Source organism: Bombina bombina, chromosome 6 (assembly GCF_027579735.1).
Source record: "Bombina bombina isolate aBomBom1 chromosome 6, aBomBom1.pri, whole genome shotgun sequence".
Taxonomy (NCBI): Eukaryota; Metazoa; Chordata; class Amphibia; order Anura; family Bombinatoridae; genus Bombina; species Bombina bombina.
The window spans coordinates 76468226-76486050 of NC_069504.1; the positions used below are offsets into that span (position 1 = coordinate 76468226).

General features: G+C 41.7%; 1 protein-coding gene across 1 annotated transcript in view; it reads left to right on the forward strand.

The window, feature by feature from the left end:
• The window catches only part of CAMK1D (calcium/calmodulin dependent protein kinase ID), a 782349-nt gene that overhangs the window by 295872 nt on the left and 468652 nt on the right, over positions 1-17825 (forward strand). The window contains exon 2 of the mRNA XM_053716475.1: positions 17599-17730. Within this exon, the coding sequence (XP_053572450.1) occupies positions 17599-17730 (132 nt within the window). The remainder of the gene's footprint in view (positions 1-17598; positions 17731-17825) is intronic.

Here is a 17825-nt window from a genome sequence, read left to right on the forward strand (position 1 = left end):
TCGACCTTTGCATTTCTGCCTCTAATTATTTCTAAAAACGTAACGTATCAGAAAGCCTTTTTCCAACAAAAAAAAAGACTCATGACAAACACGTTTATTTTTGTTTATAGCTCCGTGTTTCTTTTTATTTATGTTTTTTTTTCTTTCTTTTTGTGTTTTGTACACAGGGCTCTTCTGGGGCCCCTTGATTATTTATCAGTCTTTAACCAATTGGCAGGCTGAATTAAACGCTGCTCTACGCAAAACCTTTTCTCCTCAGCAATTTGCAATTTCTTGTGAAATTAAAAAAAAGTATGATTCCGACAGAGAATTGTTTTCTGCATCAAGGACTATTGAATGTGCCATCGCTAGCTCTTCTGAAAGCATTAAATATTGAAGCAGCAAAAAAATCAAATGAATAAATGAAAGCAACCATTATCAGCAACAATAGTTTGTTTAACTTGGAGAGTATACAAGATTGAAAAAACCCATTGTGCAATGAATAATGTGCTGATTGATAGATGAAAAACAAACCGAGGATCCAGACGAGAGTTCTACAAGCAGAGCTATAACGTGGAAATACAGAGCAAATAAAATGGCATAGTATCTTGGCTCAGCACATTTACACAGAGCATTATAGTCAGCGATTTATACCACTATTCAGGTCTATTGATAATTCATTTTGCATCGCTGCGTTTTTTCTACAGTAATCGTCCAGTGTTGCGAAGAAAACCATGTTCCATTTCACACACCTGGTGTATCTGCAAATAGTGATTGTGTTTGAACTGGACCGGATTCACTAAGTAAAGAATTACTAGTGAAACAATGCATTCTCAAGCCATTGTTACACGAACACCTAACACTACACTATAATTAAATAAATTAACTAAATTAAATACAATTACCTAAATTAAATTAAATTAGGTAAAGTACAAAAAAACCAAAGCACTAAATTACAGAAAATAATAAATAAATTACAGATATTTAAACTAATTACACCTAATCTAATAGCCCTATTAAAATTAAAAAAGCCCCCCCCCCCCAAAAAAAAAAACCCTAGCCTAAACTAAACTACCAATAGCCCTTAAAAGGGCATTTTGCAGGGCATTGCCCCAAAGTAGTTTAGATTAGGCTAGGGTTTTTTATTTTGGGGAGGCTTTTTTTTATTTTAATAGGGCTATTAGATTAGGTGTAATTAGTTGAAATATCTGTAATTTGTTTATTATTTTCTGTAATTTAGTGGGGGGGGGTTGTACTTTAGATAATTTAATTTAGGTAATTGTATTTAATTTAGTTAATTTATTTAATTGTAGTGTTAGGTGTTCGTGTAGTTAATGATAGTAATATTTATTTATATTATTTAAATTATATTTAAGTTAGGGGGGGGTTAGGGTTAGGGTTAGACTTAGTTTAGGGGTTAATAAATTTAATATAGTGGTGGCGATGTTGGGGGAGGCAGATTAGGGGTTAATAAATGTAGGTAGGTTGCGGCGACATTCGGGGCGGCAGATTAGGGGTTAATAAATAGTATGTAGGTGTCGGCGATGTTGGCGGCAGCAGATTAGGGGTTAATACATATAATGTAGGTGGCGGTGGTGTCCGGAGCGGCAGATTAGGGGTTAATAATTATAATGTAAGTGTTGGCGATGTCGAGGGGGGGGCAGATTAGGGTTAATAAGTGTAAGATTAGGGGTGTTTAAACTCGGGGTTCATGTTAGGGTGTTAGGTGTAGACATAAATTTTATTTCCCCATAGGAATCAATGGGGCTGCGTTAAGGATCTTTACGCTGCTTTTTGGCAGGTGTTAGACTTTTTCTCAGCCGGCTCTCCCCGTTGATTCCTATGGGGAAATCGAGCACAAGCACGTTACACCAGCTCACCACTGACTTAAGCAGCGCTGGTATTGGAGTGCGGTAATGAGCAAAATTTTGCTCAACGCTCACTTCTTGCCTTTTAACGACAGGTTTCTGAAAACTCGTAATTTCAGCGCTGCAGGTAAGTGAGCGGTGAGGGAAAACTGCTTGTTAGCACCGCACAGCCTCTAATGCAAAACTCGTAATTTGGGCCATAGTTTCTTACTCCCGTGGAGTTATTTATGAGTCAGCACTGATTAAAACTCAAGTCTATAAAAATAACTGAAATACGGGGAAGTCTGCAGAGGCTTAGATACAAGGTTATCACAGAGGTAGAAAGTGTATTAATATAACCACGTTGGCTTTGCAAAACTGGGGAAAAGGGTAATAAAGGTATTATCTATCTTTTTTAAATCACCAGCATTTTAGAGGGACATGATAAACCTTATTTGTAAGGTTGGACTCTTGAAAATGGTCTGGGGGCTGAGATACGGATTTGTAAAGCCTTTCCCCCAGATGTCCTCCATATTCTACAGGTTAAACATTGTAAAGCATTTATATTGTGTAGCCTACATATTAGTGTGCGATTTACTTTAGTTAGCATTTGTTCCTTAATTTCTCTTTAGAAATGATCAGTGTTTCGCAGCTATAATTTGTAAGATCACATTTATCTTAAAATATAGGCTTGCTTCATAGTTTAAAATCAGGCAATTTATATTCTTTTTATTTTACAAAAAGCAGATGATTATGAAGTCATGATGGAAAATGCACGCTTGATTTTTTTTCTCTTGGTTGTGTAATTATAATTGTGAGTGGTTTTATATCCATGCTACAGTCTAAAGCAAATTATTCTTTTGGGAATGTTAGATGATGGAATTAGTAACAAGCTACTCCACATGATACACAGTATTGGTAACCGCCTTACATACTGTATATGTTCCCGCAAGGAATAAGCAGATCTAAAATTAATTACCTGCAAATGTGATTGTTATTTTGTTGTTAATATATGAAGGACGGAGAAACATAAAACTAAACCGGCATGGTTCAGAGCATGTGATAAAAGGCTTTTCAATGTACAGATACAATGTATCCTCTATTAAAAAGCATACCTAGGTAGGCTCAGGAGCAGCAGCTGTGCACTACTGGTTGCTAGCTGCTGATTGGTGGTAGTTTTTTTATGGTGCAAGCACTGAGTTTGAATTTCAGATTTCCATAAAGTGAGCTCTAAAACCAAGAATGTTACTGCTTATTCTAATTTAATTCTAATGATGAACTTTTTCACAATAGTACATTTTTGCCATTTAATTTTTTTTAGTTTTACATGTTAAAAATAATCTCCCTTAAAGGGACACTGAACCAAAAAAATTTTCTTTCATGATTAAGATAGAGCAGCAATTTTAAGCAACTTTCTAATTTACGCCTATTATCAATTTTTCTTTGTTCTCTTACTATCTTTATTTTAAAAGCAGGAATGTAAATCTTAGCAGCCAACTCATTTTAGGTTCAGCACCATGGATAGTGGAGGCTGACATTTACCCACCAATAAGCAAGCATAACCCAGGTTCTCAAACAAAAATGGGCATCACATTCCTGCTTTTTAAATAAAGATAGCAAGAGAACGAAGATTTTTTTATAATAGGAGTAAATTAGAAAGTTGCTTAAAATTGTTGCTCTATCTGAATCATGAAAGAAAATAATCCAAGAAGTTAAATGTAAACAGTTTGCACTTGTAATATTAAATACTTAAAGGGACAGTATACTGTAAAATAGTTTTCCCTTAATGTGTTTACAATTGCTCTTTTTACCAACTGCAGAGTAAAAAATGTATGAAAATTAGCTTTTTAAGGTTTATTTCTGTATATTAAAGCTCTGATTTTGTGTTTTGAAGCCACAGCCTAATAAAATAGGTTGAGCTTGTAGGTATAATCAGATCTCATTACTGTATCACATTGTGCACATATACCTGCTTCTTTATCTTATATCTGTCCTTAAAACAATCACCAGTACTTTGAGAGAACAATGGAACATCAACATTTTATTACCTTATCTCTGCTATATCCCACTGGGAGTGTAATTTCTCCAACATAGGTGTGTCCGGTCCACGGCGTCATCCTTACTTGTGGGATATTCTCTTCCTCAACAGGAAATGGCAAAGAGTCCCAGCAAAGCTGGTCACATGATCCCTCCTAGGCTCCGCCCACCCCAGTCATTCTCTTTGCCGTTGCACAGGCAACATCTCCACGGAGATGGTTAAGAGTTTTTTGGTGTTTAAATGTAGTTTTTATTCTTCAATCAAGTGTTTGTTATTTTAAAATAGTGCTGGTATGTACTATTTACTCTGAAACAGAAAAAAAGATGAAGATTTCTGTTTGTAAGAGGAAGATGATTTTAGCAGAAGTTACTAAAATCGATTGCTGTTTCCACACAGGACTGTTGAGATGAAGTAACTTCAGTTGGGGGAAACAGTTGGCAGACTTTTCTGCTTAAGGTATGACTGGCCATATTTCTAACAAGACTATGTAATGCTGGAAGGCTGTCATTTCCCCTTATGGGGACCGGTAAGCCATTTTCTTAGTTAAATAAAAGAATAAAGGGCTTCATAAGGGCTTAAAAAACTGGTAGACATTTTTCTGGGCTAAAACGATTGCTTTGCTAGGCATATTTTGCAGATTCTAACTATTAATGGTTATTATAATCTTGGGGATTGTTTAGAAAAAACGGCAGGCACTGTGTTGGACACCTTTTTCAGATGGGGGCCTTTTCTAGTTATAGACAGAGCCTCATTTTCGCGCCACTAATGCGCAGTTGTTTTTGGAGAGCAAGGCATGCAGATGCATGTGTGAGGAGCTAAGAATCACTGAAAAAGCTTATAGAAGGCATCATTTGGTATCGTATTCCCCTCTGGGCTTGGTTGGGTCTCAGCAAAGCATATAGCTGGGGACTGTATAGGGGTTAAATGTAAAAACGGCTCCGGTTCCGTTAATTTAAGGGTTAAAGCTCTGAAATTTGGTGTGCAATACTTTTAATGCTTTAAGACACTGTGGTGTAATTTTGGTGAATTTTGAACAATTCCTTCATACTATTTCACATATTCAGTAATAAAGTGTTTTCAGTTTGAAATTTAAAGTGACAGTAACGGTTTTATTTTAAAACGTTTTTTGTGCTTTGTTGACAAGTTAAGCCTGTTTAACATGTCTGTACCATCAGATAAGCTATGTTCTATATGTATGAAAGCTAAGGTGTCTCCCCATTTAAATTTATGTGATAATTGTGCCATAGTGTCCAAACAAAGTAGGGACAGCAATGCCACAGATAATGATATTGCCCAAGATGATTCCTCAAATGAGGGGAGTAAACATGATACTACATCATCCCCTTCTGTGTCTACACCAGTTTTGCCCACACAAGAGGCCCCTAGTACATCTAGTGCGCCAATTCTTATTACCATGCAACAATTAACGGCTGTAATGGATAACTCTATAGCAAACATTTTATCCAAAATGCCTACTTATCAGAGAAAGCGCGATTGCTCTGTTTTAAACACTGAAGAGCAAGAGGACGCTGATGATAACTGTTCTGACATACCCTCACACCAATCTGAAGGGGCCATGAGGGAGGTTTTGTCTGAGGGAGAAATTTCAGATTCAGGAAAAATTTCTCAACAAGCTGAACCTGATGTTGTGACATTTAAATTTAAATTAGAACATCTCCGCGCACTGCTTAAGGAGGTATTATCTACTCTGGATGATTGTGACAATTTGGTCATTCCAGAGAAATTATGTAAGATGGACAAGTTCCTAGAGGTTCCGGTGCCCCCCGACGCTTTTCCTATACCCAAGCGGGTGGCGGACATAGTAAATAAGGAGTGGGAAAGGCCCGGCATACCTTTTGTTCCCCCCCCTATATTTAAGAAATTATTTCCTATAGTCGACCCCAGAAAGGACTTATGGCAGACAGTCCCCAAGGTCGAGGGGGCGGTTTCTACTCTAAACAAACGCACTACTATTCCTATCGAAGATAGTTGTGCTTTCAAAGATCCTATGGATAAAAAAATTAGAGGGTTTGCTTAAAAGATTTTTGTTCAGCAGGGTTACCTTCTACAACCAATTTCATGCATTGTTCCTGTCACTACGGCAGCGTGTTTCTGGTTCGAGGAACTAGAAAAATCGCTCAATAAAGAATCTTCGTATGAGGAGGTTATGGACAGAGTTCAAGCACTTAAATTTGCTAACTCTTTTATTTTAGATGCCGCTTTGCAATTAGCTAGATTAGCGGCGAAAAATTCAGGGTTTGCTATCGTGGCGCGCAGAGCGCTTTGGCTAAAGTCTTGGTCAGCGGATGTGTCTTCCAAGACAAAATTGCTTAACATTCCTTTCAAGGGTAAAACATTATTTGGACCTGATTTGAAAGAGATTATTTCAGACATCACTGGGGGAAGGGCCACGCCCTCCCACAGGATAGGTCTCTAATTCTACATCCTCTAAGCAAGAGGGTAATACTTCACAACCCAAACCAGCCTGGAGACCAATGCAAGGCTGGAACAAGGGTAAGCAGGCCAAGAAGCCTACCACTGCTACCAAAACAGCATGAAGGGATGGCCCCCGATCCGGGACCGGATCTGGTGGGGGGCAGACTTTCTCTCTTGCTCAGGCTTGGGCAAGAGATGTTCAGGATCCTTGGGCGCTAGAAATAGTTTCTCAAGGTTATCTCCTGGAATTCAAGGAACTACCCCCAAGGGGAAGGTTCCACAGGTCTCAATTATCTTCAAACCAAATAAAAAGACAGGCATTCTTACATTGTGTAGAAGACCTGTTAAAAATGGAGTGATTCATCCAGTTCCAATAAGAGAACAAGGGATGGGTTTTTATTCCAACCTGTTCATAGTTCCCAAAAAAGAGGGAACATTCAGACCAATTTTGGATCTCAAGATCCTAAACAAATTTCTCAAGGTTCCATCGTTCAAAATGGAAACTATTCGAACGATCCTACCTACTATCCAGGAAAATCAATTTATGACTACCGTGGATTTAAAGGATGCGTACCTACATATTCCTATCCACAAGGAACAACATCAGTTCCTGAGGTTCGCTTTTCTGGACAAGCATTACCAGTTTGTGGCACTTCCATTCGGATTAGCCACTGCTCCAAGGATTTTCACAAAAGTACTAGGGTCCCTTCTAGCGGTTCTAAGACCAAGGGGCATTGCAGTAGTACCTTACTTGGACGACATCCTGATTCAAGCGTCGTCTCTGTCAAAAGCAAAGGCTCATACGGACATCGTCCTAGCCTTTCTCAGATTTCACGGATGGAAGGTGAACAAAGAAAAAAGTTCTCTGTCCCCGTCAACAAGAGTTCCCTTCTTGGGAACAATAATAGATTCCTTAGAAATGAGGATTTTTCTGACAGAGGTCAGAAATCAAAAATTCTAAGCTCTTGTCAAGTACTTCATTCTGTTCTTCGTCCTTCCATAGCGCAGTGCATGGAAGTAATAGGATTGATGGTTGCAGCAATGGACATAGTTCCTTTTGCACGAATTCATCTAAGACCATTACAACTGTGCATGCTCAGACAGTGGAATGGGGATTATACAGACTTGTCTCCGACGATTCAAGTAGATCAAAAGACCAGAGATTCACTCCGTTGGTGGCTGACCCTGGACAATCTGTCACAGGGAATGAGCTTCCGCAGACCAGAGTGGGTCATTGTCACTACCGACGCCAGCCTGGTGGGCTGGGGCGCGGTCTGGGAACCCCTGAAAGCTCAGGGTCTATGGTCTCGGGAAGAGTCTCTTCTCCCGATAAACATTCTGGAACTGAGAGCGATATTCAATGCTCTCAAAGCTTGGCCTCAACTAGCAAAGGCCAAATTCATAAGGTTTCAATCAGACAACATGACGACTGTTGCATATATCAATCATCAGGGGGGAACAAGGAGTTCCCTGGCGATGGAAGAAGTGACCAAAATAATTCAATGGGCGGAGGATCACTCCTGCCACTTGTCTGCAATCCACATCCCAGGAGTGGAAAATTGGGAAGCGGATTTTCTGAGTCGTCAGACATTCCATCCGGGGGAGTGGGAACTCCATCCGGAAATCTTTGCCCAAATAACTCGATTATGGGGCATTCCAGACATGGATCTGATGGCGTCCCGTCAGAACTTCAAGGTTCCTTGCTACGGGTCCAGATCCAGGGATCCAAAGGCGACTCTAGTAGATGCACTAGTAGCACCTTGGACCTTCAACCTAGCTTATGTATTCCCACCGTTTCCTCTCATTCCCAGGCTGGTAGCCAGGATCAATCAAGAGAGGGCCTCGGTGATCTTGATAGCTCCTGCGTGGCCACGCAGGACTTGGTATGCAGACCTGGTGAATTTGTCATCGGCTCCACCATGGAAGCTACCTTTGAGACAGGACCTTCTTGTTCAGGGTCCATTCGAACATCCGAATCTGGTTTCCCTCCAACTGACGGCTTGGAGATTGAACGCTTGATTTTATCAAAGCGTGGGTTTTCAGATTCTGTAATAGATACTCTGATTCAGGCTAGAAAGCCTGTAACTAGAAAAATTTACCATAAAATATGGAAAAAATATATCTGTTAGTGTGAATCTAAAGGATTCCCATGGAACAAGATAAAAGTTCCTAAGATTCTATCCTTTCTACAAGAAGGTTTGGAGAAAGGATTATCTGCAAGTTCTCTGAAGGGACAGATCTCTGCTTTATCTGTTTTACTTCACAAGAGACTGGCAGCTGTGCCAGATGTTCAAGCATTTGTTCAGGCTCTGGTTAGGATCAAGCCTGTTTACAGACCTTTGACTCCTCCCTGGAGTCTAAATCTAGTTCTTTCAGTTCTTCAAGGGGTTCCGTTTGAACCCTTACATTCCGTAGATATTAAGTTATTATCTTGGAAAGTTTTGTTTTTGGTTGCAATTTCTTCTGCTAGAAGAGTTTCAGAGTTATCTGCTCTGCAGTGTTCTCCGCCCTATCTGGTGTTCCATGCAGATAAGGTGGTTTTGCGTACTAAGCCTGGTTTTCTTCCGAAAGTTGTTTCCAACAAAAATATTAACCAGGAGATAGTTGTACCTTCTTTGTGTCCGAATCCAGTTTCAAAGAAGGAACGTTTGTTACACAATTTGGACGTAGTCCGTGCTCTAAAATTCTATTTAGAGGCTACTAAAGATTTCAGACAAACATCTTCCTTGTTTGTTGTTTATTCTGGTAAAAGGAGAGGTCAAAAAGCGACTTCTACCTCTCTTTCCTTTTGGCTTAAAAGCATTATCAGATTGGCTTATGAGACTGCCGGACGGCAGCCTCCTGAAAGAATCACAGCTCACTCCACTAGGGCTGTGGCTTCCACATGGGCCTTCAAGAACGAGGCTTCTGTTGACCAGATATGTAAGGCAGCGACTTGGTCTTCACTGCACACTTTTGCCAAATTTTACGAATTTGATACTTTTGCTTCTTCGGAGGCTATTTTTGGGAGAAAGGTTTTGCAAGCCGTGGTGCCTTCCATTTAGGTGACCTGATTTGCTCCCTCCCTTCATCCGTGTCCTAAAGCTTTGGTATTGGTTCCCACAAGTAAGGATGACGCCGTGGACCGGACACACCTATGTTGGAGAAAACAGAATTTATGCTTACCTGATAAATTACTTTCTCCAACGGTGTGTCCGGTCCACGGCCCGCCCTGGTTTTTTAATCAGGTCTGATGAATTATTTTCTCTAACTACAGTCACCACGGTATCATATGGTTTCTCCTATATATATTTCCTCCTGTCCGTCGGTCGAATGACTGGGGTGGGCGGAGCCTAGGAGGGATCATGTGACCAGCTTTGCTGGGACTCTTTGCCATTTCCTGTTGGGGAAGAGAATATCCCACAAGTAAGGATGACGCCGTGGACCGGACACACCGTTGGAGAAAGTAATTTATCAGGTAAGCATAAATTCTGTTTTCTTCTGCTGGCTGTGTTTACAAAGCTTATCTATAGCTGGTACGCGCGGCCACAAACTTTCAGAATAGGTGGGGATACCACATGCTAAATTAACAATTTCAAATGCCAATATAAGGGTAAAGGAGCTACTTGTAAACAATTTAATACACTCCAGCAGGTAAAGTGGATCATTGGGAACAAATTAAAGGGGAGAACATTTTTGAGTAAACTGTCCCTTTAAAGAGAAAGTCTGCTTGAAAATGTTTTATGTTTAAAACGATAGATAATCCCTTTATTACCTTTGACTGTGATTTGAACCAGTAACTCTATTCCCTAAGCTATCCTAGCCCTGTATAATGGCATCATATATAACATTAGACCTTTAGGATAAGATTTATTATGCTGCATTCACAGATTTTGAGGCTTTGTGGTGCCGGCTCACATGAGCGAACATGCAACCACAAATTTACCACGTGATTCTTCATCGCAAGTGGCAATTGCATGAGGACAGGTTGAGGATTTGTCTGACTGCAATCTCCTTTTTTAGATGCAGGTATAAGTTGTTAATAAATTACCTTTCTATGCAGCTTATTTTTTCTGGAGATATGTTTGTAATTAAACTGTACAAATATTTAAAAAAAATAATAATCATATTTAAATATGTTTTATTAGTGAGATCTACCTCACTATCAAAAGCACAAAAGTGATTCGTATTTGAAATACTGTGTTGCGCGTTTCAGACATATTATATATTTCTGGTTTCTGTTTAGTGTTTTGCTCTTGTTTGAAAATGTAATTCTCTAGTTCAAGGGTATATTTTTCTGCAGCTGGCATGCAGTTGTGTTAGCTATTTGTTTAGTATGTTATCCGTAAAACGGTTGAAACAAAATCAGTACTAAAACAGACATTTTTAAATGTATTACAGCATTTTTTTTTTTTTTTTATGCTGGTAAAGTGTCTCACTTTTCATCAATAAAGCATTACAGTGTTCTGCACAGAAAATGTTGCCAGCTTAGTAGCATTATGAAGTAGCCATGTGGGGGCAGTATAATATTTTCTAATATTATATAATTTTCTGCTATTCAAAGCACACATTAATTGCATAATTTAACATAAATGTGTTTTCTTCTTAAAAGGGAAGAGTCCACAGCTGTATTCATTACTTTTGGGAATTCAGAACCTGGCCACCAGGAGGAGGCAAAGACACCCCAGCCAAAGGCTTAAATACCTCCCCCACTTCCCTCATCCCCCAGTCATTCTTTGCCTTTCGTCACAGGAGGTTGGCAGAGAAATGTACAGAAGTTCGAGATAGTCTCTTATGGAGGGTAGTACTCTTCACAATGGGACTGGAGTTTTAAGTAATCCTGTCAGCCTCTCAGTGGGAGCATGGATGAAAGTCTGAGTCCGGAGATGCAGGGAGAGTTTTCCTGCGATTCCATCCCGTATTATCCATCCTCATATTAACAGCTCCTTGGTAATCAGCGTTGACAAGTTTTCGCCTACCTTTCTTCACTCAAGTCCATGTCAGAAGCGAGGCTACTATCTGTCACACTTCAAGGGCCGTGTTCCTGTTCCACGGCATAGATTCCGGTAAGATTGTTTCATTTTATTTCAATATGAGATGTATTGTTAAAGAAACAAGGAAGGGTCCCAGTGGGACTCCTTTTATCTTAAATAAGGAATCATGGGTTAATATCTCCTGAGGGGGGTTATTGAACAAGGGGGACTTTAATCATATTTGTTATGTGGTTCTATCTGCAATGTGTAGCTATACTTAGGCTCTTGGCCTTTACGGAACATAGCGGCCTTCTTTTAGGACACAATCTCTCAAGATTGCGTGCCCTTTTTGTGACGGCACGGTGCACCTTGTGACGGGTGCGGTTACTTTGTTTTTTTTCACTTCCGTATGCTGACTGTGTGCGACCAAGAGAGTCTTGCTCGTGGGTTGTCTGGTTCACAGGAGGTGGTGAGTGCCCCAGCCATTGTTGGTGTCAAAGTGTGCCAGTTAGTTTTGTCTTTTTGTAATCCCAAGATTATGGAGGGTTCTGATATGCGCAACACGGATGCCGCCGATACGGAGGATGTGTCTTGTGATGAATATGAAATGGCCTGGGTAATTAATGCCCATCAGTTATGTTCCGGGTGCCGTTCTAGAGTACTCTCTTCTCCTCAGTCTGGGAGCTTAGAGTGTGTTGAGCCATCCGCCTCTGAGTTTTCCATGACCCGTGAGGCGCGTGCCCAAGACCCTTTCCGGCTACGCACGCAGGTGTCCCTATGGCCTTCACTCCTTCTCCGGAGAGTGGCTTGTTTCCGCCAGAGATTACGGCACGGTTCCGCATGGCCATTTCTATGGCGCTGTCTCATTTATATCTCCCAAGTGATGTATTCTCCGATACTGTCTGTGCTCCGTTATCCTAGGTCCATCAAGCGTGGGATCGCCCAATTCAGTTTGACCTTCTGGGTAAACCTTGGCCCCTGAGGCTTCAGGGGCCCCAATCTCGTAGATTTGGTGAAGGATGATTTTGCCTTCCGTTATAGGCTGGCTCGCCTTAGGGTTCTTTTAAGACATGTTTTGGCAATGTTAGAGGATCCCAGTCCTAGTAGGCAGAGGGATCCGAGGCCTTAGAAGTTGGATGGCAAAATGGATATAACCTTAAGGGATGAAGCCAATCTTGGGTGAATGGGGCCTCTACTCGGCTGGTCCTGTTGTCGTTCTCATTCACCTTGGGCATTCACACGATGGGTGCTGCCTTTCATTTTATTTTTGATCCGGATGGATGTGTTTAATTTGTGTTTCCTTAGGCTCAGGTCTGTTAGATTTCGTTTTTATGAATGTTCTTCTCTAGAACCGATACGTGCCACTCGTGGTCGCATGGGCACTCCCTCGGGGGTTGCGCACTTGTTGAATATTAGAATTTTAGTTTCTAGTTCATTTATCGATCCTTTGGGACAAATTTTCTTGGACCTGGAACAGTTCCAGAGTGCTCCTATACCAGGCTGGTACTGGTCGGACTCTTTTTCAGCTGTTACCAGGGTTCATGTCACCTTCGGGGTGCTGAGGATGCCTCTAGGCCTATTCTATGGACTCCAGGCTCGGATCCTACTGATGTATGAGGCCTGTGGTTTATATGCAACTTCTCCGGACGGAGGGTTGTGCGTACCACTCTAAGGGTGGTCAGTTCGGGCTACTTGCCTGGGTTATGATTCTGCTTTCTGCAGACGTCTCTAGGTTCTTCAGGTCCCGAAACTTGAACTGTTATTTCTATTAAATGGAAGTTGTGAGATGTGTGTGACCTGTTTGGTCTAATGTGCCGGGTGATTAACATTTGGTTTTCACTTGAGGTTCTTCCGGACACTGACTCTTTACCCTAGTGCACTCTTTCTGCGATGGCAGAGCATCATCCTTCCGCACTTTTGGGGGGATCGTCTGGTCGGTGTGCTGGCATGTTTTTCTCTGTTTCCGAGTCGTGTTACTCTGGGAGGGTGGTGTGCAGGGGTTCCCTGCCTTCTGTGGGAGTTGCAGCTCCAACATTTGCCTGCTCAAGGTAGTTTTCCTTGAATAATAGCTTTTTCAAGCTCTCTGACTGTATTCCTGCTAATACCCTCGGTCAGACTACGGTCTTTGCCATTCGGGTGTGTTGCGTCCTCGATGTTACACTAGCTTGGGGGTTTGTCAGTAGCGGTGTCGAGGTTGGGTACGGAGGGCAACCCTTCGAGGGTCAAGCAGTTGTCCTTTTTTCCTCGATACTCCATTTGGAGTTTCGTGGGCGGTGCCTTACGTTACTTCTCTAAAATGGCGAGCAGGGTTATCATTTTCCTTCGGGTATTGATGCTACCCTGCCTGTGTGTGTATCACGTGTTGCTGCTTGCCTACGAGATTCCTTGCGATCCATTCCACTGGGTGCTGATTCTCAGACTGATTCTCAGACTGTTCAGTAGTCCATTGTGATTCTTGGGTTTAAGGCTATCTAGATCGCCAAGTCTACGGATTTTAGAGGTGCTCTCCTCCTTGGAGGAGGCAGTTTAGGTTTCTCTCTGAGATTGGATCTTTTCATCGTCCATTGTCGCGAACCCTGGCCTTGGTCCACATCTCTACATGGATGGGTGTGGATGGTTCGGTTCACACTTGAATTTGTGGTCCCGTGAGCCCCCTTCATAAGGGCTAGGGCTCTGTGAGAGATGCCTTTGTGACTGTGGCTCACTCATGCTTTTCTGACGGTTCCCTACCTGCCTTCTGGGGCATTTACGATGTTCCTGTAGACTCCAGGTGCTTTTCAACTGGGTTGGCGATGTGGTTGAGGGGTCTCGCCCCTATGATAGGGTTTTTTTTTCCATTCATTCCCTTCTCTTCCAGAGTAGGGTTTGGGTTCTCCAGGTTCAGAGTTACCTTAGTATCGTGGAGTCCTGGGGGTCTTTGGTCCTGCCTTGCAGGATTTTTCTTTCCTTCCTGTGTTTCAGGGGAGCTGTGATGTAGTCTCTGGTTCCTCCGTTCCTGCAGCAGGAGGCTGAGGGTTTTGCTCCCGTGGGGGCTTCCACTACATGTATCCATATATATGGATGCTGAGGTTTTTGGGGGACTTCTCTTGGGAAGTGTGCCTTTTTTTGCCCATGACTGCGTGTAGGGGGTCTCGTACCCGAGCACAATGTTTCTCTTGACTCAAGGTAGCATGCCGTTTGTAGCAGTGGTCTAACAGGGGATTTTGTTCCTCATTGATCCTTCTTTCCTGTAGTCTGGGACTCTTGTTTTCGGTCTTTTGACTAGCCTTTGGGCTGGGACCGTTATCCAGAGGGAAGGTTAGGGATTGGTTACTCTACGCAGTGTTGACCGCTCTGCGGTTGGCCCTTCCTTGAGGGAAGACTTTGGATGTCCTCCTTCTTTCTACCGGCGTCTGGTGCTGGTAGGGGGCGCTTCTTGGAGCCGCTATTCGGTGGGCTGTACGCCCTTTGTGGTTTACAGTTGGAACCATCCAAAGGGATTTGCTTAGTGATGGTGTATCCAGTTATAGCTACTTGCTTTGTCTGGATGCTAACTAGCTTGACGCGCCTTTAGGAGGTTTGAGATAGCAATAGGGTCAGCCTTCCTTTTGGAGGCTGGTCTTTGAGAGTTCCTATTCAGACGGTTTGAGTTTCTCTGGGAGAGCTCTGTTCTAGCTGCTGGGTTATTTATCCTGTTCCTGCTGTATCCGCCTATCTAGCCTACAGATCTAGATATGTTATGGAGCATCGAGGGACTCATAAGTTTCCTGGAGTACCTTAGGGTATAGTATCGGACATGAAGGGTTCCTGGTGTCCTTTTGAGGACAGGTTCCCTGTGTTTGAATCCTTCTTTTGGGTTCTTGTGTTCTAGGGAGCTTGTCTCCCTGGGTGTTGCCTTTGTAAGGACAACCATGGGTTGCTTTCTAGGTGTTGAGTGGGAAAAGTTCCTTTGGATTTCCTGGTCGCAGGTTCGCTTTTGGGGGCAGATGCGGTCCTTATCTTTAGCCGGGTACCTTCTTGGGTGTCGTGTCCCGTGGGGCAGATGCTTCAGAGGTTGTTTGGACCTGACGGACTCTAGGTCTGATGTGCAGTTACCTGGGCTCGGGTTTTTCTCTGCGTCGTTTGTACTTAATTTTTTTTTGGGGTGTTGAGTAATTCAGACTGTGGTGCCTTTCGAAGGAGCTGCCTTTTTGTACCCATCCGTTATTGCATTCAGTGTCCTCTAGCTTGGGTATTGTTTTACCAAAAGTAATGAAGGCAGCTGTGGACCCTTTTAAGAAGAAAAACATACATTATGCTTACCTGATAATTTAATTTTCTTCTGAAGGGAAGAGTCCACAGCTCCCGCCCGTGTTTTTATCTATGAAGCGGCTGTAATTTTTTTGTTCTTCTGGCACCTTTTTTCACCCTGATATTTCTCCTACTGTTACTTGTTCCCTTGGCAGAATGGCTGAGGGATTAGGGAAGTGGGGGAGGTATTTAAGCCTTTGGCTGGGGTGTCTTTGCCTCCTCCTGGTGGCCAGGTTCTAAATTCCTAAAAGTAATGAATGCAGCTGTGGATTCTTCCCTTCAGAAGAAAATGAAATTATCCGGTAAGCATATTTTATGTTTTTATGATAATTTGTGCAATACAATTTTAACATTTTTATATTAGCTTAATATTAGCTAAAAATTTTAGCTGGGGGGTGGTCGGTAAAATTAGCCGGGTAGTGCACCCACTAAAAAGGTCCTGAAGAGAACACTGCATTAGGAGTTCTGTGTATCAGTCAGTGAGCAAACCATTAAAGACCATTAGTTGTACAGAGACATGCAAAGCATACTGAACAACTTTAACTTAATCTTTTTTCATTTTATGCAAAATATTTTTAGTTTGTCTTTTACCTAATTTGCTTTGTTTGTTCTTTTGATATCCTTTGTTGAAAAAACATACATAGATAGGCTCAAACGTAGCAATGCACTTAAGAGATAGCTGTTTATTGGTGGCTGCAGATATATGCTTTTTGCCATTGGTTCACCCAGTGTGTTCAACTAGCTCCCAGTTCTGCAATGCTGATTCTTCAACAAAGGATTCCAATAGAATGAAGCAAATTTGATAATAGAAGTAAACAGGAAAGTTGGTTAAAACTCTATGCTGTATTTGAATCTTAAAAATAAACTATTGGGTTTCATGCCTCTTTAATATGCATGATAGAAATATTATAGTTTACTGTCTCTTTAATTGTCAGATGTGATAAAATTTAGCTACACATGGAGGCTGGAGGGGTAATATAAATACTATTCAGAGACCAGGCTGGATCATGTACTGCATAGTGGACCCCTGGGAGAGTGAAAGAAATATGTGTCTCGCCCCCATAAACCCCAAGGTATCTCTAAGAGACCCCCGAAATGAATAAGTGGATATTTTTTGTTAGAAAGAATGCTGAAGAGGTTTAGCACGGCTTTATATGTGACTGATATAATGGGTTAATCAATTACTGATCTATATGTGGCTGTAGGCTTTTCATATTGCCGCTTTAAAAGAAGACCCCTATGGAAAATACATTGATCAGTGGCCTTTTAAAGAAACTGAAAATGATCAGTTTTAGGAACCTGAAATATTAAAGAGGCAACATGAAATCCCTATGGCTGACAATGAAGGTTGATCACAACTTTGTGGCCTAATTATCAAAGTGCAAGCGGACATCGATAAATGCCAACAGCATACGCAGTCTGCATTTATCATTACCCAAGCATTCCTTGTGAAATGCTTTTGCAATGCCGGCTCCTGCACATTCATAGCCAATCGGCTGATAGCAGGAAGTGTCAATCAACCTGATCGTATCCAATCAGGCTCTTTGCTGTCCTCCGCCTCAGAGGCTTGCAGACGAGTTAAGGAGCAGCGGTCTTAAGACTGCTGCTTCTTAACTCCTGTATCTGGCGAGCCTGAAGGCTTGCGCGTAAACAGATGCATACGGATGGATTCTGGGGTTGATAAATTGTCCCCTTTGTGTTTACCAAGGAGTTCAGTTCTGAAAACTACTATATTTTTGAGGTAACTACTAAAGTATAAAATTGATAAGGTGGGGGTTGTAGGAAATGGCAGCTCAAAAGCAGTGTCTGGATTGCAGGTATTTAATTACCTACCTATTACTGGAATTTGCATGATGGGTCTTACAGTTCTTGGTTTACATATACAGTATATATTTCATTCTTTTCACTGCTTGGTTTACTGTGTGAAACACCATATGCCTATATAACAGAAATATAGACAGTACCCTGTATTCAGATTCTGTGCTAGCTGGCACATTCTTACACAAAAAAGAAATAGTACAAATGACCGATTTGTAAACCGGTTTCTAATTTCATTTTATTCTTTACTTTTCTGCAGGGGAGCATTTTCAGAAGTCGTTTTAGCAGAAGAGAAGGCAACCGGTAAACTCTTTGCAGTAAAGTGTATTCCCAAAAAAGCGCTGAAGGGAAAAGAAAGCAGCATTGAGAACGAAATTGCCGTACTGAGAAAGTAAGTACCTGCGATGATGGTGGGTGGAATTTTGTAGCTGAAAACGATCTGCTTACACCAATGTGTCACACGCTGATGGTGATCTGCTGGGATAT